General features: G+C 52.8%; 1 protein-coding gene across 1 annotated transcript in view; it reads left to right on the plus strand.

Moving 5' to 3' along the window:
* The window catches only part of LOC309837242 (protein VAC14 homolog), a 98,173-nt gene that overhangs the window by 9,265 nt on the left and 67,642 nt on the right, over positions 1-21,266 (plus strand). The window contains exons 2-10 of the mRNA XM_082677667.1: positions 3,334-3,484; positions 3,791-3,958; positions 4,769-4,831; positions 5,370-5,477; positions 6,026-6,135; positions 6,417-6,523; positions 7,521-7,655; positions 8,122-8,274; positions 14,332-14,395. Of these exons, the coding sequence (XP_082533793.1) occupies positions 3,334-3,484; positions 3,791-3,958; positions 4,769-4,831; positions 5,370-5,477; positions 6,026-6,135; positions 6,417-6,523; positions 7,521-7,655; positions 8,122-8,274; positions 14,332-14,395 (1,059 nt within the window). The remainder of the gene's footprint in view (positions 1-3,333; positions 3,485-3,790; positions 3,959-4,768; positions 4,832-5,369; positions 5,478-6,025; positions 6,136-6,416; positions 6,524-7,520; positions 7,656-8,121; positions 8,275-14,331; positions 14,396-21,266) is intronic.

Genomic DNA, 21,266 nt, shown 5'->3' on the forward strand with positions numbered 1-21,266 from the left:
CAGTCTCTTAGGATGATAAAAAAAAAAAGTTTGCTGCTGCATTGGCTGGGAATCGAACCCAGGCCTCCCGCGTGGCAGGCGAGAATTCTACCACTGAACCACCAGTGCTCCAGCTGTGAACAGCTGTGTGAGCACCTCCCTTTAACCCCAGTCCTCTTGTCTGTACGCTGATTCACAGAATGGAAGGCCACATCAGCACAGCTGCAACGGCAGAGGCTTAGGCTCCAGAGCAGGAGAGAAGGCAGGAGGAGGCTGTGTGTGTGCGCGCACAAGCGCGCATGTGTGTATGTGTGTGCGTTATGTGTGTGCGTGAGAAGCTGATTTGCCTTCAGACGTCAGGACAGGAAGTAGAGCTCAAGTCGTTCCTTCTCAGTAGCAAAAAGCCCACTGAGACTCTGGGGACTTCCTCCTCTCTGAAGTGTGGGTCCTCCCATCCCACATTCACGTGGTGTGTTGAGCTGTTCTACAGCTCACAGGCTTCAGCACAGCTTCCTGCTGGAGACTGGCCAAGGCTGAGGGGGTGCAGCAGGAGTCCCTTTATGGGGGGAAGGGTCCTGCAGCCAGTGGTGCCTCTGTGGAGAAGCCAGCTGCTGTTCGTGCTCACGAAGCAGGGAAGTGCGCTCGGAGATTCGCAGCACCCTTGGCTGCTGCAGGCTGGGCGTGACTGAGGAGCTGGATCCTGCAGCAGGATCTCTGGGGGAGCTTGCCAGGAAGAGGCCAAAAAGCAGCACTGCATTGGCCGGGAATCGAACCCGGGCCTCCCGCGTGGCAGGCGAGAATTCTACCACTGAACCACCAATGCTCTGGCTGTTCTCTGGCACACCTGCAGGGCTTTTCTCAAGAGGCTGTGTCTGTCATGACAGTCAGAGAGCTCTGACACACCACTGGGCCCCATCTGGCTGGTTTGTCCTGTTTGAGAATACAGCGGGTTTATGTAGAGCCATCCTTGCTGCGCCTTGTTACACTGCTTAGGGAGGGGGCGCTTATGGAACTGGCTTCCTCCCGGGGCCCTTGGTTCATCCACAGCCCTCAGCCCCCTGCGGTGGGCTTGGTGGAATCACACCCTATAAAGATCAAAGCAAGAGGGCCCTCACAGACCATCTGCATAGCCCCTTCCTGGAACCCTGTTTCTGCTCCCACATCCGCCAGCTCAGGAGTCAGGCCTGTTTGATTCACCTGTGGCCACAGTCCCAGGCACAGAATAGATGCCCCCTACAACTTGCGGGATTGAATCTTTATCAAGCCCTGTAATCCCCATTGAACAGCCTTTTTACAGGAGTGGTCACAGCCTCACAGGACAGCACATTTAGTTAAACAACGCTAATTACTAGCAGGTTCCTGACACCGAGCTGGAACCACACAAACTAATTAATACCTTTTGAACTTGACTGTCCTTAAAATTCCTTGAGCCAGCTTGAGACCCCCATTTATGCCATAGGCGAGCAGTGTACCTGCTGTGATGGGCACAGAGCAATTAGGCAATGAGTCCAGGCAGCTACTTTGAAAAGTCTGTGATCTCTAGGCCTCCCTCGTCACACCTTCAGCTGCTGCATGGGTCCTAGTCCCTCCCACCTGATGATGGGACAGTCTCCCCCTTCCCATCCATCTCATGGCTTCTTAAAACACCCTTTGACCATCTCTTCAAAACCCGTAAACAGCTTCCCTGTCACCCACGATGTGAGATCCCTTCTCCTGAATCTGAGCTGCCGGGCCAGCTCATCCCAGTTGATTTCCTGCTGTTCTCTGGACCCCAGGCAAATTTGGCTATTTTTCTCTCCTTGCCTTTGCCCACACATTTCCTCCTGCCCAGAACACCTGCTTCCTTCTCTCAGGGTCTCTGCCTCCTCCGAGGTCCAGCTCAGTTCCCACTCCTGGGAAGATGTCCCTGACCCCCAGGCCGCAGCTCCCCAGTGGTTATCTGGGCCCCTCATGCCACCGTTGGCCCTCAGGAGGCTTCTCACTGCAGAGATGCTGTGAGCCTCCGAAGGGCAGAGTGTCTTCACGTCCACTGGGCTCTGAAAGGAGACCCTGGTGCCTGACGGAGCTGGGCCTCCCTGTGCTCGCCTCCATTCGGGCAGGGCCTGCCTTGGGAGCATCCCCCCAGGGTGACCACAGGCGCTGCCTCCCTCAGACCCCCTCTCCCTGCTAGCATCACCCCCCAGGTGGGCACCGTGCAGGCGTCTCTACCCTTCCTGCCCTGTCCCCTCTCCCTGCTGCTTCCCACTGCTTCGGCCGAATTTCAGGCCCCCCTTCCTGACCCTGATAGCTGCGGTATTCTCCCTTGGAGATATTTCAGTCTCCCTCTGTCAAACCATGCCACCCCCACCCGAGGCAGCCTCTCTGGTCAAAACATAGACATAAATGTGTCACCCCATTGCTGGAAACCTTTCACCGGCTCGTCTTTTCCTTTTGTGTGTGTGTGTGTGTGTGTGTGTGTGGTGTGTGTGTGTGTTACACGGGCCTCTCACTGTTGTGGCCTCTCCCGTTGCGGAGCACAGGCTCTGGACGCGCAGGCCCAGCGGCCATGGCTCACGGGCCCAGCCACTCTGTGGCATGTGGGATCTTCCCGGACTGGGGCACGAACCCGTGTCCCCTGCATCGGCAGGCGGAGTCTCAACCACTGCGCCACCAGGGAAGCCCTCGTCTTTTCCTTTAACTGTCCCCAGACACCCCTTCCACACACCGGTCTCCTCACCCTTCCGTAAATACACCATGTCTTTTCGGGGCCCCCGCCTTTAGCCAGGCTCTTCCCTGTGCCTGAGGTTCCCTGCCTTCCTTTCTTTACCTGGAAAAGGCCTGGTAATGGTACTAAGATCCGACTCAGATGGCACCTCCCCGTCAGCCCAGGGAGACTTAACCTGCGGCGTTCTTGCTTATGTGGTGTTGCTTGTGTCACGTTGCTACACATCCTTGTTTGTTTGTGGATCCCCAGAAACAATGACACAGACACAGAGAACCACTTGGGTGCATGAGCTGTTTGCAACACTGAGCAAGTATTGAATGAAGACGGTGGATCACTACAGTTTTGGGGCCCCAGAAGGACATTCACTTGCATTCTCTCAGATTCCCAGAAGTGAGATTGCTCACTGTTCTTCATTCCGTCATAGACAAAGGGAAACGGAGACCCAGAAAAGGGAAAGGACCGTGACCCAGCCAACGCCTCCCAGTCAGCAGCAGAACTGGGAAAGCCCTGCCCTGAGATGCCTGACTCCCAATTCCTCTTTCTAAACAGGTCATCTCCCTCCCTCACCCCAGCCCCGGGCCCCAGAGCCGGCAGTAGCAGGAGCAGCCTGATCCCACTGGTCCTTCAGCCCCTCTCTGCTTCCTCTGCAGGCTGGTCCGGGAGTTCGTGGCCCAGAACAACACCGTGCAGATCAAGCATGTGATCCAGACGCTGTCTCAGGAGTTTGCCCTGTCCCAGCACCCGCACAGCCGGAAAGGGGGCCTCATCGGCCTGGCTGCCTGCTCCATCGCGCTGGGCAAGGTGAGCCCTTCTCCTGGAGGGACGTACACACTAGCCAGGGCCTTGACCCTGACCCCCGAGCCCCAGCAGGGTGTTGCAGACTTGTGATTTCTTTATTGCCATTCTCTCCACATCTCAGACCTCAAGGCTGGCTCTGCGGCCTTGCACCCAGGGTCCTGGGCGTGATCCCTATCCCAGGAAGCTGACTTGCAAAGGGTCTTTCAGCCCAGCCCTCACTCGAGGGCCTGAGCGTCTCCAAGGGAGCCGAGGGCTGGGTCCCCGAGGTCTGACCCAATCTGAGCTGCTTCTGCTTCTACCCCATCGCAGGACTCGGGGCTCTACCTGAAGGAGTTGATTGAGCCGGTGCTGACCTGCTTCAATGATGCTGACAGCAGGCTGCGCTACTATGCGTGTGAGGCCCTCTACAACATCGTCAAGGTGGCCCGAGGCGCTGTGCTGCCCCACTTCAACGTGCTCTTTGACGGGCTGAGCAAGGTGACCGCTCCTCACTCGACTGGGCTGAGCTCACCCAACACACCTGACTTGACCTTTCGGGACCTTGAGTGCTGGCCTCCCTTTTCCCAGATGCAAGGGGAGCAGATAAGCACATGCTGCCAGGGGTGCTTGTTGTCTGTTCAATCTAATGATATATTTTTAGATGGGCTTGTAAATATTTATGTTTGCTTTTCCCTCACACCTCTATTAATTTATCTTTAGTGCATTTTACAAAAGCATCAGTCCACCACAAATTGGAGGGGAAAAAACAGTCATTTGAGAGCACTGACCTCCCTTATAGAAGGTGAAGGTGGTGATTCCATAGTACAGACTGTATTTCCCCTGCAAGGAGAGCGTAGCCCATAAGCTCTAGAAAAAGCTCTGCTTAGAAAGGCTTTGGGTTCCCTGATAGCTTATCGGCACCTCTCTCACCGTCATGGAGTTCTCCTCCCTGAAGTCGTTTCTAGAGGACTAACCTCACAGCTGATCTGTCCCCTCCTCCAGGAGTGGAGAGAGGACCCAGCATTGTACGATTGGAAAGCCCTGAGGAAGGCCAACGGGAAGCAACCGCCTGACTGGTGGCAGCAGGTCCCAGCGGTCCCTGAGCAGAACGGGGGTCTGCCACATCTCGGCAGCATTGCCAAGTTCTGCTTTACCCCCTTGCCTCCCCTGCCTGTCTTGCATCTGTGCACTGAGAGAGGTGCCTATGCGATGTTCAGGCTGCCCCAAGGCCTTTGCTGTTGGACTTCAGTGGATTCCTTGTCTTATATATTGACAGTGACCCTCTCTCCACCTCTGTCTCTCTCATAGTTGGCTGCTGACCCAGACCCCAATGTGAAGAGCGGCTCTGAGCTCCTAGACCGCCTCTTAAAGGTACTTGTACTTGGTCCCCACTCTTATTTTTAGCTTCTGTTTCCTCCATCTGTCTGTACAGCTTATAAATTCTATCATTGGGATGCTCTTCGTAATAAAAAAAAATTTTTTTTCATTTACATACAGTTAATGGAATAGTGTACAGCTCTACGATGAGAGTATAGAGTTATGTCAACAGCAGGATCAAAATACAGAACCATTCTGTCCCCCTAATGGCCCCTCATGCCGACCCCACCCTGCCCCCAGTGACAGGGCAGTTTATGCTCAGCTCACCAGGGCATTCGAGCCAGACCACAGAGATGCAGGGTTTTGCCTTTTGATTAGTTCTCTCGACCTTGATTCCTGCTTTCAGTGCATCCTTTTTGCTGGTCCTTCGGCCTGTGTGAGGAGGGATGCTCCGGGGGCCTCTCCTGCCTGACTCAGGCTCCGTCATCTTCCTCTGTGTCCGCCTGACCCCTGGAGCCAGCCCGGGCCGGGGATTCAGCCAGGTCAGGCAGCCCCGCCCCCAGCAGGCAGCTCTCATGCCTTTGACCCACAGGACATCGTGACGGAGAGCAACAAGTTCGACCTGGTGGGCTTCATCCCCTTGTTGCGGGAGAGGATTTATTCCAACAACCAGTACGCCCGGCAGTTCATCATCTCCTGGGTAAGGTCCGGCCCCGCGACGCTCCTTCTCCAGCTGTAGGGAGCCTCTAGTTGAGTGAGGTCTGCTCTCTGGCTCACCTGGGCACTTCCTGTGGCTGCGGGGGTGCCTCACTGTTATCCCTCTAGGAGCCAATGACATCAGATCATCCGAAGACACATGTATTCAGCTTTGCCCCCAAAGCCCATCACGTTTGCCTCTGCAGAGGATGTGGTTCCTTCCTTGTCTCCGGAAACACCCAGATTTACCTTTGAAGCCAGCTGTGCTCCTCCAGCTGTCACACCTCTTCTAGCCTTGCCCACCTTTCCCATGGGTTCCCTCCCACACCCCCCACCCCGCCCCCGGGCACCTGAACTGCCCTGGGGTTAAATTGCCGTTCCCCTGCCCATTGAACAGAAACAACAGCTACTAGCGCCTGCTCCCCCACGGGACACTGCCGTGAAAAGATGCCTCAGCAGGGCCCCTTCTCGCTGGCCAGTCCAGAGGATGGGCGAGGAGATGCAGGTTCTCTGGCTGGTGACTTTCCCTGATGGTTTCCTCCCCTGGGGCAGATCCTGGTTCTGGAGTCCGTGCCAGACATTAACCTGCTGGATTATTTGCCGGAGATCCTGGATGGACTCTTCCAGATCCTGGGCGACAACGGCAAAGAGATTCGGAAAATGTGAGTGGAGGAGGAGAGGGGCAGGCGGCTGCAGGGGCCCCTCGGCGCGTACGCATACCCCACACCCAACAGACAGGCGGCGGCAGGAGAGCACAAAATTCACCGTCCTCTTCCTGGTTCGTGTGCTTCCTGCTTTGAGGAGCTAGGAGATCATCCACCCCCAGCCTCGGAAAAATGTCCATGTGACAAGTGTGTCCCACAGAGCACAGCAGACGTGGCACCACTGGTGGAGGCTCCTCTGGCTGCATGAGCTGTCTCCTTTCTCCTTTGCTCATTGGTAGGTGTGAGGTGGTCCTTGGAGAATTCTTGAAGGAAATTAAAAAGAACCCTTCCAGTGTTAAGTTTGCTGAGATGGCCAACATCCTGGTGATCCACTGCCAGACCACGGGTGAGTGTGTAAAGGCCCCAAGGCCACCACCACCTCCTCAGAAGCACCTTTCTGTCTCCCCATCTCAGAGAGAGTCCTCCTGGGAGTGTGAATCAGTGTGACAGCGGGTCCTGGAGCAGTGGGTCCTTGTGGGAGAGATTCTGATTCTGTCAACATGGAGGCCCTTTCACTTGGTCTGACCCTAGAGGGGAGTCAGATCTGGAGGCCTTCTTGCTGGCAAGCTTGCCATTAGCACTGTGATTGAAATGCTGGGAGATTGAAGTCGTGTATCTCTTTGCTTCTACTGAGTATCAAGCCACCACAAAATGCAGTTACTTCACATAGCAGTCCCTTGGTATTGTCCTGAGTCTTCGGGTCAGCTGGGTGGCCCTGCTCCCCTGGGCCAGGCTCAGCTGGGCTCAGTCATTTGCCTACAGTCAACTGGAGGGTCGGCTGAAGTGTTACTCATGGTCAGTGGTGTCACTCATGTCTGGCTGTTGCCAGCTGTCACGTGTGGCAACAGGAACAGTCGTTCCAGGTGTCTCATCATCCAGTGGGTTAGCCCAGGTGCATTCACATGGCATCAGTGGATTCCGAGAGGCATGATAGACGTGAGCAAGGCCTCTAAGGCCTAGGCTTGAACCAGGCACACCATCACTTCTACCACCTTCTCTTGGACAAAATAGCAGGGCTGGCCCAGATACCAGGACGGGGGAAGTAAACTCCAGCTCCTGATGAGAGAAGCCACAGAGCTCCATTACAGGGGAGTGGACACGGGGGGGATAGAGAATTGTGGCTCCTCTTACAATCAGCCACAGGGTTGTAATTCCATGTCACCCTGGTACCTGTATGTTCCTTTGGAAGGAAAAAGCAAGGGCGAGAGTATTGGTGAGGCTCAAAGCTGTGCCAGCCCTCAGGTGCCCTCCAGTTCTCCAGTCCCATTTGTGGACATGGTCAGTGGGAGGGGCGCTCTGGCTGCTCATGCGGACCCCCTGGAACCCAGCAATTCCCCTTCCAGACGACCTGATCCAGCTGACAGCCATGTGCTGGATGCGGGAGTTCATCCAGCTGGCCGGCCGGGTGATGCTGCCCTACTCCTCTGGGATCCTGACCGCTGTCTTGCCCTGCCTGGCTTACGATGACCGCAAGAAGAGTATCCTTCACTCTGGAGAGAGGAAACAAGAGCAGCCCCAAAGGGGGCCATAAAGTTGCAGGACCCTGGAGTGGGCGATGGGGGCTCCCTTAGGATCCATCATACCTCCACATTTCCCCAGGCATCAAAGCAGCAAGAGGTGGAGCTGAACATGGACAGGGAGAGCCAGGGCAGCACTAGGGACGTGGTGCTAATGCCGCCATCCCCAAACCTCACCTGGTTACTTACAGATCTGGAGAGGCTCTCGCAGGTCCCAAGGTGCCAAGTCTTTGAGCTCACACTGCCCCGCGTTGGGTGGAAGAAATCCTATTGATGAGAGGTGCACCAGGAAGGACCCCTGTGAGGAGACGTAGGAGCATCTTGCGGGGACCCCAGCGTGGCAGGGAGAGCAGGGACTCAGTTCAGCCTACCTGTCTTCCCGCTAACATACCCCTGGATCAGGCTGCTCCTTACATCAGTGGATAAGGCATCAAGGAGGTGGCCAACGTGTGCAACCAGAGCCTGATGAAGCTGGTCACCCCCGAGGACGACGAGCCCGACGAGCCCAAGCCAGTGGTTCAGAAGCAGGCAGAACCCAACCCTGATGACTCGTCGGCAAAGCAGGAGGGAGCAGCCAGTGGTAAGTGGTCTCTGCCTCCTGCCCCTCACCTCCCAGGGAGGGCCACGGGGACCCAGAGGCTGTAGAACCTGACCTGGGGCCTCACTCAGCCAACCAGGGCTGCTTTCCAGATCTTAACTCCCGATTCCAATAACAGCCCAGTGAGGTGGGAACTGCTGTTACCTTCATTCTACAGATGGGCGCAGGGAAGATAAGTACCACCGCCAGGATCTGGCAGTCTGGCAGCTTTGAACCCTGGCAGTCTGCCTCCAGAACCCATAGCTCTTCACCCTTTCTGCCTCAGAGAGCATTAATGCTTTCTTTACTCTTTTTCTGGGTTCAGCTATAGTCGATGTAGAAAGGTTTGGAGCATGGCAGGAGTACAGTCTGCAGGGTTCACTTGAGTCTTGGCAGTAGACATCCAGTGACTCGGAAGCTGGCTGCCTTTCCTGTGCCAGTCATTCTCAGGGTGGGAGGGTTAAGGAAGCTCCAGCTGTGGTTTATTTGGTCCTTGGGAATTCTGCTCTCCTTCAAACTCCTTTAACATTAACGTCTTGTTTATCCTTAACATGAAGAAAACCACTTTTATGCCGATTGGAGTCTGGAGTTTGACTCTAAATGTTTTCTAGAACTCTAGGCTTTTCTAATCTCTTGGGCCTCTGTCGTCTCTGAGATGTCACCAATCAGCTCTGGAGTGATGTTCTCCTTTCCAGAGTCAACCAAAGAGTAAATTGATGCAGAAACTACTCCGATCTTTAAGGCTAACAGACTGAGGCCTGGAACCTGCCCCGCAGAAGCCAAAAGAATTTCTAAAGCCTTTTCCTCTGTTGCCTTTCATCGGAGCAGAATGTCAGGCATGTGTGCGCCATGGGCCTCCTCCCATGGGTTTGGCCGGCAGAATGGAGCAGCATTCCATGCTGGACCATCTGAGGTGTCAGGTTACAGCAGTGCCAGTGCCACTGTGAGCCAGAGCAGCAAAACAGCTGTGGGCAGAGTGGCATTCAGCTGGAGCATTGGTGGTTCAGTGGTAGAATTCTCGCCTGCCACGCGGGAGGCCCGGGTTCGATTCCCGGCCAATGCAGCTCATTTAACCTTTTATTTAGACAGTTTTCCTAAGCATTCCTAAAAACAGCTCCCGGCTCAGGAGAATCTTATCCTAAATCAGGATACATTCAGGCAGCTTGCTTTCAGGTTTTACTGCCTCATAAACAGCACTTCAGCAGATGCAGAGCTCACGTTATAGTAGTTGCTAGAGATGACCGCAGCTAACTCTGGGGCTCCACATCCACTCCAGACGTGCTCAGCTTGTAACTAACCACCACTTTACGAAGGTACCAGCAATCCAAGAGAGTCAGGATTTAGTTACTCCATCCACGGGTTCATCCAGCCCTCCTGCTTACTCTCACTCTGACTCTGTGCCACTCTTCCAGCCTGGCAAAGGCAGGAACCTCCTGTCTGGTTTCCCTCCTCTAGTGCCCCTGTCCCCGACTCAGCCTGCGTTGTGTGTCCCACAGCACGCCGCGTTCTCCACTGCATACCTCCGGGCAAGCCCCACAGTGAGGCCCGTCAGCCAGGCCCTCTGCACGTGAGCACACGCACACACACGCTTGCACATGCACGTGCTTCTCCCTCTCCCCTCACCACGAGGCTTCAGGCAGGGCAGGCCCTTGTTCGTGTCACACTGCTCCCAACCCCCTCCACTTGCTCTGGCTCCCCCTTTGCCCTGCTGCTTGGGGAGTCCACAGTGCAGTATCCTTTCTCCGATTCTGAGTTCCTAGGCGTTTGATGCATCCTCCCAGTTCCCCTCCATGACGTTCCCTGATTATCTCAGGTGTCACAAACTGGAGTCCACAGTCAGAACTGCCCGCCTGTGCATCCTGGCCCTGCTGACTTCATATCTGTTGCCCTTGGACAAGCCACTTGGCCTTTCTATGCCTCAGATTCCTTATTCATTGAATAGGGCAACAGTGATAACACCGAACCTATGTGTGGTTGTGAGTTTCGGAGATTTTTGCATGTAAAGCTCTTAGCACACGGCATAGGCCACACACTCCCAATAACAGGTGCTTTAGTGTCAAGTTGTTTTAATGTCTGTTTATAATGAGACCCACTACTTAGCAAGGTTGTCAGGGGCAGGGCTTTTGCTCCCGTGTCTTTTATCATCAGCTTTGCCCAGGTGGTAATGGGCCCCTGATGGGTCCTAAGTGAGGGATCGGAGAGGGTCAGGGGTGGAACTTCATGTGGTGAGTGAGGAGCAGATCTATAAACACGGTTTCCAGTGGAAGACTGGTGACCTCCGTGGGTGAGCATGAAATGGAATCCACCCATCTGCAAAGCTTTGATGGGACTGCGTGTATCAGCACCCTCTTTGGACACTGCAGATGTAAGTGAATCAGACCCAGGACCTGCCTGCAAGGAGTTCAGGGACAGATCCTCAGATGAGTGATCGTGTGACAGCGGATGTGGTCACAGAGGACTGGGGGCACCGGGCCGGGCTTCGTGGAGGTTATTTGAACTGGATCTTTTCTTTCTCCTTCGCTTCCACTCTCCTCTAACTCCACCCTCATTTTTAACTCTGGTTATAAGAGAAATACACATTCCCTGGAGAGATTTTGGAAAAAACAGACGTTCCTACTGGAAGGTGGAGAGTAAATACATTAAATACGTTGTCTGGTAGATACATTTGGCAGTGTGTATCATAACATTTAAGAATTTATCCTTAGGAAATAAATATAAATGTGGGTCAGGTTTTTCATCTTAACAAGTGTTAGGCTCCTTTACTGTCCTAACAAGCCTCTGGTGCAGGCAGTGGCATTAGCACGTTATACAGGTGAGGAAATGGGGGCAAAGGCAAGTGACCTGCCAAAGGTCACACAGTGAATGAGTTGGAAAGTCAGGCTCAGACCCAGGCCCAGGGGCTCCTGAGTCTGGAAATTGATACAAAAGGGCAACCAAAGATGCTCAGCTTGCCTGGGTATCCCAGAATTGCAGAGTAAACAGTGTCTCATTTTTACTCATCAACTTGGCAAACACTTTGAAGATTACTAACATCCCAGTGTGAGGCTCTGGGTGGGGGTGGGGGGGATGACTGCTCAGGAGAACGTTCCTAAAGGGCAGCTTGGCGACAGCTATTAAAGCAGCAGGTGCCTGACCCTCCCCCGCAGCAGCCCCCTTTAATGGATCCTGGAGAAGTGCCCACACCCATGTGGAAGGAAGCACAGGTGAGATCTAAGAGTGAAAATTAGGAAATAATCGAAGTCAATTTGAAGCCGGTTTCTGACATCCTATCATTTCATCTATAAATGCGTGTGTTTCCAAAAGGCAGGAGAGAGGGAGGCCACCAGCGGCAGGGAGCCCCAGCTGCTGCTCCCAGCTGTCCCACCCAGGCTACCCCGCATGTCCTCCTCACCTTTCCCCAGGCCTGTTCAGGTGGACGGCGGGCTGTTCAGCAGGCCCAGCTGGCGCCCGCAGCTACTCTTGCCCGCTCTGGGCTGTGCCCTGTCCCACAGAGGGCCTCTGGGACCAGAGGGGACAGGCGGCAGCTCAGAGCTTTTCTGTTCAGCGTGGAACTCAAGGCCCCCTTTACTGGGGGACTTCGGACATCCCTAGTCTACAACTGGAGTGGTGTAGCTTGAAGACACAGTAGGAAGTGAAAAAAGCAAGTTACAGATGATAGACTCTGATCCCATTTATGTTTACAAAACAAAAAGTAAGACTGGGAAAAGACGAGAGGGACCTTTGCCTAACCAGTAAATTAGTGAGTTACCTGCCCATAAAGTAAGATTGAAGGTTAAAGAGAGAAGGCGGGGACTTCCCTGTGGCACAGTGGTTAAGAATCCACCTGCCAACGCAGGGGACACGGGTTCGAACCCTTGTCCGGGAAGATCCCACATGCCATGGAGCAACTAAGCCCGTGCGCCACAACTACTGAGCCTGCGCTCTAGAGCCCGTGAGCCACAACTACTGAGCCCACGTGCCACAACTACTGAAGCCTGCACGCCTAGAGCCTGTGCTCTGCAACAAGAGAAGCCACTGCAATGAGAAGCCCGCGCACCGCAACTAAGAGTAGCCCCCGATCGCCACAACTAGAGAAAGCCCGCGTGCAGCAACAAAGACCCAACACAGCCAAATAAATAAATAAATAAATGAAAGAGAAGGGGGCTTTGCCTTGTTGTGTTAGGAATTTTTAGTGTAAAACTATGTGTTACTTGTATAATTTAAAACTTTTAGGAGGCCAGGGGTGGTACCATTTGAAAAACAATATAAATAATGATAGTTTTAATGTGTAACCCACAGAATAAAATAAATATGTATGGGTCAGTGATGATATAAATGAATGAATGGATGGATGGATGAATAGATAGGTAAATGACGGAGAAGGAACAGTTCTTCTATATAGAAGAATTCCAGTTAATAAATGTAGAAGGAAAGAGGAATATAGAAATTCACCATTAGTCAAACTCCATAGTACTAATTGTAGGCAACATCTACTGATGGATGATAAAAACAGTGGGGGAATGTTTGAGGGGAAAAAACTGGATATTTGTCTAGTCTTAAGTATCTTCCGCAAGATATTTATTCATTACAAAAAGAAAAATAGTAACTTTACAGGGGAGAAACCTGGTAGGCACTACCGTAAATTGGGTAATAGGGTTAACGTCACCAGTAAAGAGAAAGATAGACATCGTGTACCCCTGATATGATGTACTGAGAAGGCACATCACTTCAGAAGCATTTTTCCAAAAATGCATAGCCTTAGCCTAGTCATGAGAAAACATGAGACAGGCCCAAATGGAGAGATGTTCTACAGAGTAACCGACCAAGGGTTTCAAAAGCATGTTCATGAAAGATATGGAAAGACTGAGGAGCTATCACAGATTGGAGGGGACCAAGGAGACAGGAGAACTAAATGCAATGCAGGGTTCCGGATTTGATCCTGGAACAAAGGACATGAGTGGTGAAATTGGATTAGGTCTGTAGTTTAGTTAGTAAAACTGTTATCAATGCTACTTTCCTGTTTGATAATTGAGCTATGGGTTTGTACAATACTAATATTAGGGGCAGCTAGATGAAGAATATCGAGAATTCTATACTATTTTTGCAACTTTTCTGTAAATCTAAAATTATCTTAAAAGGTTTTTTTTTTTAATTTATGAAAATGGCCATCACACCCTTGTCTCCTCTAGTCCTCAGCAACCTCTAATCTACTTTCTGTCTGTATAGATCTGCCTATTCTAGACAGTTCATATAAATGGGATCAAAATATGCGATCCTTTGTGACTGCTTTCTTTCATTTAGCATAATGTTTTCAGGGTTCATCCATGTAGCCTGATCAGTACTTCCTTTTTATTGCCAAATAATAGTCCATTGTATGGGCTCCAACACATTTTGTTTATCCATTCATTTGATAGACATTTGGATTGTTTCCACTTTATGGCTGTTGTGAATAGTGCTGCTATGAACATGGTGTACAAGTTTTTGATGTGGACGTAAGTTTTCATGTCTCTAGGAGTGGACTGGCTGGGCCATATGGTAACTAACTGTTTGGAGCCTTTTGAGGAGCTGCCAGACTGTTTTCCAAAGCAGCTGCACCATTTCACATTCCCACCAGCAATGTACAAGGCTTCCAGCTTCTCCACATTCTCACTCTCACTTGCTACTAATATCTGTCTTTTTTATTTTAGCCACCTGGTGGGTGTGAAATGGTATCTCATCGGGCTTTTGATTTACATTTCCCTGATGGCTTATGATGTTGAGTGTTCCAGAAGTCACTTTTAACATCCATGGTCCTTGAACCAGCAACACCTTCTGAGATTTCCCAGATATGTTCAGCCCTGGAGAGCCCCTCCTTGAGAGGTCACTGTGCCTAAAAACCTACAAGCATGGGTACTGTCCAAAAGCTTTGGGGAATGAATAGGCATTGGGTCTTCAGGGCTCCAGAGTTACATCCCTTTCCAAGAGCCAGAATCAAGGTGCAGGGGACCAGAGGGTCTGTGTGTCCTTGTGACAGCGGTCTTGTTCATTTGGAAGACTCCAACAGCCTTTCTCATGATGCCTTGTTCCCCTTTCTTTCCCCAGGAGGGCCCGATGGTTCTTGTGACTCCAGCTTCAGTAGCGGCATCAGTGTCTTCACTCCGGCCAGGTAAGTGGTTTGTTCTGGCCAGAGCTGTTTGTGGAAAGTGAGCAGCCTCCATCTTCCCTGGGTGCAGGAGACTGCAGCAAAGCCCTGAGGCAGACTTTGCTTGGGGCCACTACTTGTGGGACACAGGAAGTGCCTGATGAGGGAGTCCGAAGGATATTAAGAAAGCCCACCCAACCCGGTTCAGATGGACACATGGCCTCTTGGGAGGGATTAGAAGCTGTTTGAGGTGAGTAAATACAAGTTGTAAGAGTGTAGCTAATGCATGATGACTACAGGGAGACGCTTGCAGATGCCTTTGCCCAGCACCTTTCGCTTGTCCAGGATAACACAAGGCTGATGAGACTGAGCAGGGAAATGCCGTTCAAGGAGAGTCCAGAGCACAGGCAGGGAGGGTGCATAGGCTGGGATGCAAGAGCTGTCCTTTCCCCGGTGCCCAGGTCGGCTGTGATGGTGCAGCCTTCCACATGGGGGCAGTGCAGGCTGTAATGGTGCAGCGACGTAATCCTCTTCCTTGCCAGCCCCCGCCATGCTCTGCAGGATGATGACATTCCCCTGGGAGGGAATCATCACCATTCTGTCCCTGTCTGCGTCCCCTGGACTTGCCCCATGTCACTTTTTCCTTGGGAAGGATTGGCTGTGGGGTTGGAATAGATGGAGGTTCTCCTATAAGGGGTTTCTTCCCTCTGAATTCAACATTGAATGTGGACCCTGGGGGAACGGGTCACTCATGAAGAGAAAATATACACTCAACCCCAAGAGACTCTCTTCTCCTCAGACCCTTAGGATCTTTTCTCCTTTTATATCATTTCTTTATTCTTATCTCTAAGGACCTTGTGGGTGTTTTCAAAGTGAGTACTGACTATAAATGTGGTCTGTTCCTAAGACCTCTCCCACATTGTTCAAGCAAGCCAATAAACACTGTTCATTTCTGTGTTTTTAGCCAGTCATCACACACGTCCAGAGCCTGTGTTCAGCCCTGCAGGTTCCAAGATAAAGATACGGCCCCTGAATGTGGTCCCTGATATTGAGGTTCTCCAGTGGGGAGGCAGAGAAGTAAGGGTAGTGGTGGTTTTGCTGGGGGCTCAGACGGTGTTGGGGGCAAGCGTTGGCGCCCCAGCTGAGGCTCGCTGGAACACTGGCTGACAACCATGAATGCTCGGGGAGGGCTTCCGGGGCCCGGCTGTGCCCAACGCTTTGTGTTGCGTCGTTAGGTTTTGCTGACGTTTAAATCCCGTGGGGTCAGTGGTAGCATTATCTCCACTTTAGGGCTGAGGAGGGACAGGAGGTCGGGGCTGTTGTGTGGAGAATGGATTTAGGAGGGACTCGGGTGGGTGCAGACCGGTCAGGGGGCCACCGCCACATCCCGGTCAGAGGGGATAGAGGCTCAGACTGAAGAGGCGGCAGAATGTGGAGGAAGTTGATAGATTTGAGATCTGTTTTGAAGGTAGAATTGACAGGATTTGCCGAGGGATGGGATGGCACGAGAGGAGGAAAATGAGGGAAAGAAGAACTTCTAGATTTGGGGCTTGAGCCAGATCAGGGCATCGTGGTATCATTTCCCAAGCAGGGGCGGAAGGAGGAACGGGTGTGTGAGCGGGCCCATCGAGAGCTGGGTTCCAGGCGGCTCTGAGCGTCCCCCAGGAGCGGTTAAGGAAGCAGGTTTGGATATTGGGTTCCAGAACTCGGGGGAGAGGTCTGGATGGAGATGCAGGGGGACTGGCCTGTCCTGTAGAGGAATCGCTTTAGTTCTGGAGGCCCTGGGAGTGAGGGGGGCAGACCTGTGGTTTAGAAGCCCCTCTGGCAGCGCCGGGGAGGATCGGTGAGGGAGGGGGCCAAAACTGGCAACAGAAGGGCCTGTTGCAGACTTGTCCCTAATCTAGGCCACAGGGAGGGGATGATCATGCTCCTTGGGGGTTGGGGAGGTCCAGGAGGAGCAGAGACCTCCCTCACGTGGGAGGCGGTGGTCCGTTCGCCTGAAGGAGGCCTCAGTTCCTGTGCTGCAGCCGGGAACCACCTGGCTGGAACCAGTGCCTTGATTTATACCCGTCGTTCAGCAGCAAACACCAGTCCTGTCTTTGAAATTAAAAAACCAAATGAGAACAAATTATCTAGTGCTTTGTTTCCCTCGAACGGAGGTTTCCTCGCGGCAGCTGCCGATCTGAGTCACTAGCTACGCCAGAGAGGAGGGCGGCCTTCAGAGTCGTGGAACCTGAGCCCAGCCCCCCACCCACTGGAGACGGCAGCTGAGGACAGGAGGGTGGGGTGCCTGCTTCCACCAGTTGGTGCTGCCAGAGGGGGACTGAGCTTGGGCAAGATGGCCTCTTCCAGGGACACCGAGAAACATAACCCACCCTGTGGTTTTCCAGATGTGCCGCTCGCCCAGGGCACTGCCCGCGGGTGCCACTTTTACTAAGTTCAGGCCAGCCTAGGGCAGCAGCCCAATTGGGGTCCCCTCCCATGGCAGAGAAGCATCCCCCTCTGGCAGAACACTGTCAGCGAGGTGACACTCAATCTGATGAAAGCTCTGGGCCCTCTCCCTTAGTCACAAAACTCTAAATACACTTTCAGGGGTTCAGGGATCTCCTCGAAGCCAATCCTTGCACCCCAGACTTTTTTTTTTAATCTCTAAATCCTCACTTGGCCCTAAACACAGGGAGAGTAACTGACAACCCAAGAGCATAAGCCTCTTCTTCCTCCTCATGTCCCCTCTGTCCCAAGATGCTGGGAAAGCCCTAGGCGGCCCCGGGTGAACAGTAGCCACAGGGGAGAGCCATCTGAATGAGCAGGGGCTACGAGGTCATCGTAGTGAGGAAGGGCTCCAGGTACCGGAGGCTGGGTTCCTCCACCCTCCAGGAGCATGAGAAATGCATACGGAGCTGGAAACCGGACTCCCTAGGAGGGCAGGGGAAGAGGGATGGAGGCAGCGTGCTTGCAGCTGAGGGAAGGGTTAAGGAAGAATAGTATACACCTCTTTCTCTCTGTCCCTCCCCTTCCTTCTCTCCCTGTCTAATGCTGCTATGTGCACCAGGCACGTTCTTCATCGCCGTGAATCCTCTGAGCCGTGGAATCCCACTGCCTGAGCGCACATCCTGACTTCACCATGCCTGGCGGTGTGGCCCTCGGCAAGCAGCTTCACCTCTCCCTGCCTCTGTTTCCTCATCTGTAAACTGGGTGTGATGATCTGCTCACCCCGTAGTATGGAGCTTAAAGGAGTTAAAGCATGTAAAGAGCACAGAATGGTGCCTCGCCCACAGAAAGCACTTTACACACTTCAGCTACAATTATTATTACAAGAACCTTGTCATTATCCCCATTTTACAAGTGAGGATACGGGCCCGGAGAGGTTAACTTCTTGCCCAAAGTTGTTCAGCTAGCTAGTGATGAGCTTGGAATTCAGGCTAGTAAGTCTGTCTGACCCCCAGGCCCACACATTTGAGCTTCATTAGTCACAGTTGGAGAGTTGCAGGAGCTTTACATGTTGGCCTGTGACCTGATACAGGAGCCCCAGACAGGCATTGCCATGGGCACAAGCTTCTACTCTGAAGCCCTGGGCCTCGCTGAGGACCAGTGTCATCGGGGACATTTAGTACAGGTCTTCTGGTATAGCTGGCTGCATAAGGCAAGCAGAAAGATGTAGAAATCAGTGCTTCCCAACTTATAGCACCTGCTGATTGAAAGAATTAGTAAAGATCTTTTATAAAAAACAACTTTGAATCCAGCAACAGTTCCCTTTTAGATTTACCTTTGTTCTAATTTGATTAGAGCCGTAGCATATGAGTGCCGTCAAGGGTTAGACATTACAGAAATAAAGTGCTGCTTCCCAGAGAGAAGCGCTGGATTTTATCACCGGGTAGTAGAAGTATCAGAAGCCGTAGTCAATAAATCAATATTTTAATAGCCACAGTAGCGCCATTCATTTAGAAGTCGTAGTACATATACTTGTAAGACCTTCATTATGAGATGCTTTATGAGAAAATCCTCCGTGAAAATGGAGTTTTGGAGACACCTTGAAATAACTCAAAAGCCCTCAAGAGTGACTAGTCTAGACATTTTGGAACCAGTGCAGAAATGTGTTTCAAACTGTGTGTGAGCTCCGTTCTGTTCTTTCTGGGTAAAGTAAACCAGCGCGGACGGAGCGCACCTCCGGCTCCAGCCCAGCAGCTCAGGAGCTGAGCACAGGGTGCAGCGTGCCCGCTCTAGGAGGGGCCCAGGTTCCAGAGTCCTGGCTTCCCACCGAGCACGCGCGGAGCCCAGCACACACAGCCCATCCAGCGTAGCAGCTGAGAGCTGTCCCCTCAGAGGCGGGCAGGATCATCTATCCTCCCTTTCCCTGGTGCCCTGGGCCGTGCCTGCTTCCCATGGCCTTCACCTCCAGCCAGCCAAGGGAAGTGGGAGCCAGGGAGAGCGTCTCCAGCTGAGGGAGTGAGTTCTCCATGCCTCATGGCCTCGGACAGGCCCCATACTGCCTCATCTGTGCATCAAAGGACTTTGACCATCTGTGCATCTGTGCGTGGTCTACATGAACCATGGGGCCTCTTTCAGCCATGAAGTTCTTGGTTGTTTGAAGCTGACCCCTGCCTCACCATCAGTCCAAAGGTACCCGTGTCTGGGGAGGGCTGCTGTGGGGAAAGTCGTAGACTGTTAGCACACACAGTGCTGCCAGTTTATACACCAGCTCCATGAAATCCTTCCTTTGTTATTTGGCCCCAACAGAGCGCCACCTGAGGGAGATGCCATAACGGGCATCGATTTCTGCCCTCAGTAGAGATGCTCAGCTGGCTAGGAGCATCTCGGGACCACTGTGAGTTAAGGAGCCCGGCTGGCCGAGCGACTGTCTATCCTTGGCATCTTGGGATCCTATTTGGGCCACTTGGATTTGGAGCGCCCCCCCCCAACAAAGATCAGCACCAGGCTTCCCCAGTGTCCTCTCTCGCGCGGAAATGATGCTGCCGTGGACTGTCTTGAGTGCGGCCCATTAGGAGCCAGTGCCATGCAGTGGGTGAGGCCACTCTGGACTCAGATGCTCGCATTCAGGTTGCCAGCTCCGCCACTCCCCAGCTGTGTAACGTGGAGAGGTTACTTAATGTCTCTGTGCTCTGATTCCCTCGTCTCCAGAATGGGAACAGCATTGCTGCTGGCATAGGGCCCTTGAGGGAAGGAAATGCGGCTGTGCAGGTACAGAGCTCAGCATGATGCCTGGCACAGAGTATTTATGCAGAACATGAGTAATCATCGTTTTGAGTACCATCGCCATCATCACTGTTATCAGAGCCATGTGTCATCTTGTCTCCCCTACCCCAGCAAGGTTCATACACCCCACTGGGCCTGAACTGCAGGGTGGATGGGGGAGGTGGGTTTGGCACTGCCTTCCTCCCCACCAGCAGGACACAGCTGTGCTAGACCAGTGCAGCCCTGAGTCCCCCAGGCCTCCCTCCTGAGGGCTGGTTCAGCTAAGAATGTGGCAGCGACCTGCCAGACATGGGGCACTCATGGCACCCTGGGCCCCATGTGGCAGCTCCTGCTGTGGAAAGGGACTCACTGCAGACCTTGGGTTCACGGGGTCAGGGGAGAGCAGGCAGGGAAGGGGCTTCCGTTCATTCCCCACTGCTTTCCGAGCTCGCTTTGTTAAGGCCTTGGGCTGCAGATGGGCATCTGAAGTGTCTCCAGCCATGGAGACACTAATCTCCAAGTTCCTGCCCACCCAAGGAGAAGAGCTTACAGAGCACCCCAGAAGGCGCTCAGTAGGAGGCCAGTGCTATGGGGAAAAGAGGAACTTGGAGATTAGACAGTAAATCCTGGCTATCGGAGGAGGGAGAGGAGTGTCTAGGAAATTGTTAGAGAAGAAAAGAAAATGCTTGGGAAGCCCTGGGATGGCCTGCCAGCCTGCCACTGCAGAGCCTGCCACATGTGCTGCCCAGTGTGTGTGCCGTGGTCCATCTGAGCTGAGGGTGCTGAGGGCATGAAAGACACACTGAGTTTAAAAGACTCCGGACATAAAAAGAATATAATGTCCTTTATTACTAATCTATATATTGATATTTATATTGATTCTGTGTTGAAGTGACATTTGGGGTATATTGGGTTAATTACAATATATCATTAAAATTAATTTCACCTGTTTTCTTTCTACTTTTTAATATAAAACCGAAAAGCATAAAATTCTATATGTGACTCGCATTATGTTTCTGTTGGACAGTGAGTGTGAGAGAGATTAAGAGATTGTCCGGGAGGCTGCATTTGCCACCCTGGACTTGTCTGTCTGTGGGGGAGTTTCCCCATCTGTCTTAGGCTACCAGAGAACCCAGATGCTTGAATATTCTCAGAAGACCCCAGAACTTCCAGACATATGGCTCTTGGGGAGATCTCAGTGGCAGCCCCACCCAGAGGCTCAGGTCTGCTGGGCCGCGTCACTCACACGCCCAGCCCCTCTAACCACCAGAGGATAGAAGTGCCCACTTGCACCCCCGAAACGAGCACCGTGGGGAATCATCAAACTATATTAAACAGCAGTTCCGCTTAGCACTTAACAGAGCTAAGACCATGCCCTTTAGGAATTCACTTCAAATGAGCTTCAGGAAGTCTGCAGGCGAATTGGGAAAGCACAGGCATCGAGTTCCTGATGCAAATGAATAATTGAGCAGCCTGGAAATACCATGAAAGGCCGTTTTGTACAGGCGAGCGATAGTGTCCTGCGTCGGAGGGGAAAGGAGCCCCTGCCTGACATCCTAAGGCCCTCTGTCCTTGCCGTCCCCATCCCTGACAACCCTGGCCAATGCCTGGACACCATGCTTTGGGCAGAGGGCTAAGTATCAGTGTCCCAGCAGCACCCAACCTTCTCGGGGCTGCTTGGCGGGACTTTTCTCTGCCTGGA

This window comes from Grampus griseus (genome assembly GCF_964374135.1).
Source record: "Grampus griseus genome assembly, chromosome: 19".
In the NCBI taxonomy this organism is placed as follows: domain Eukaryota; kingdom Metazoa; phylum Chordata; class Mammalia; order Artiodactyla; family Delphinidae; genus Grampus; species Grampus griseus.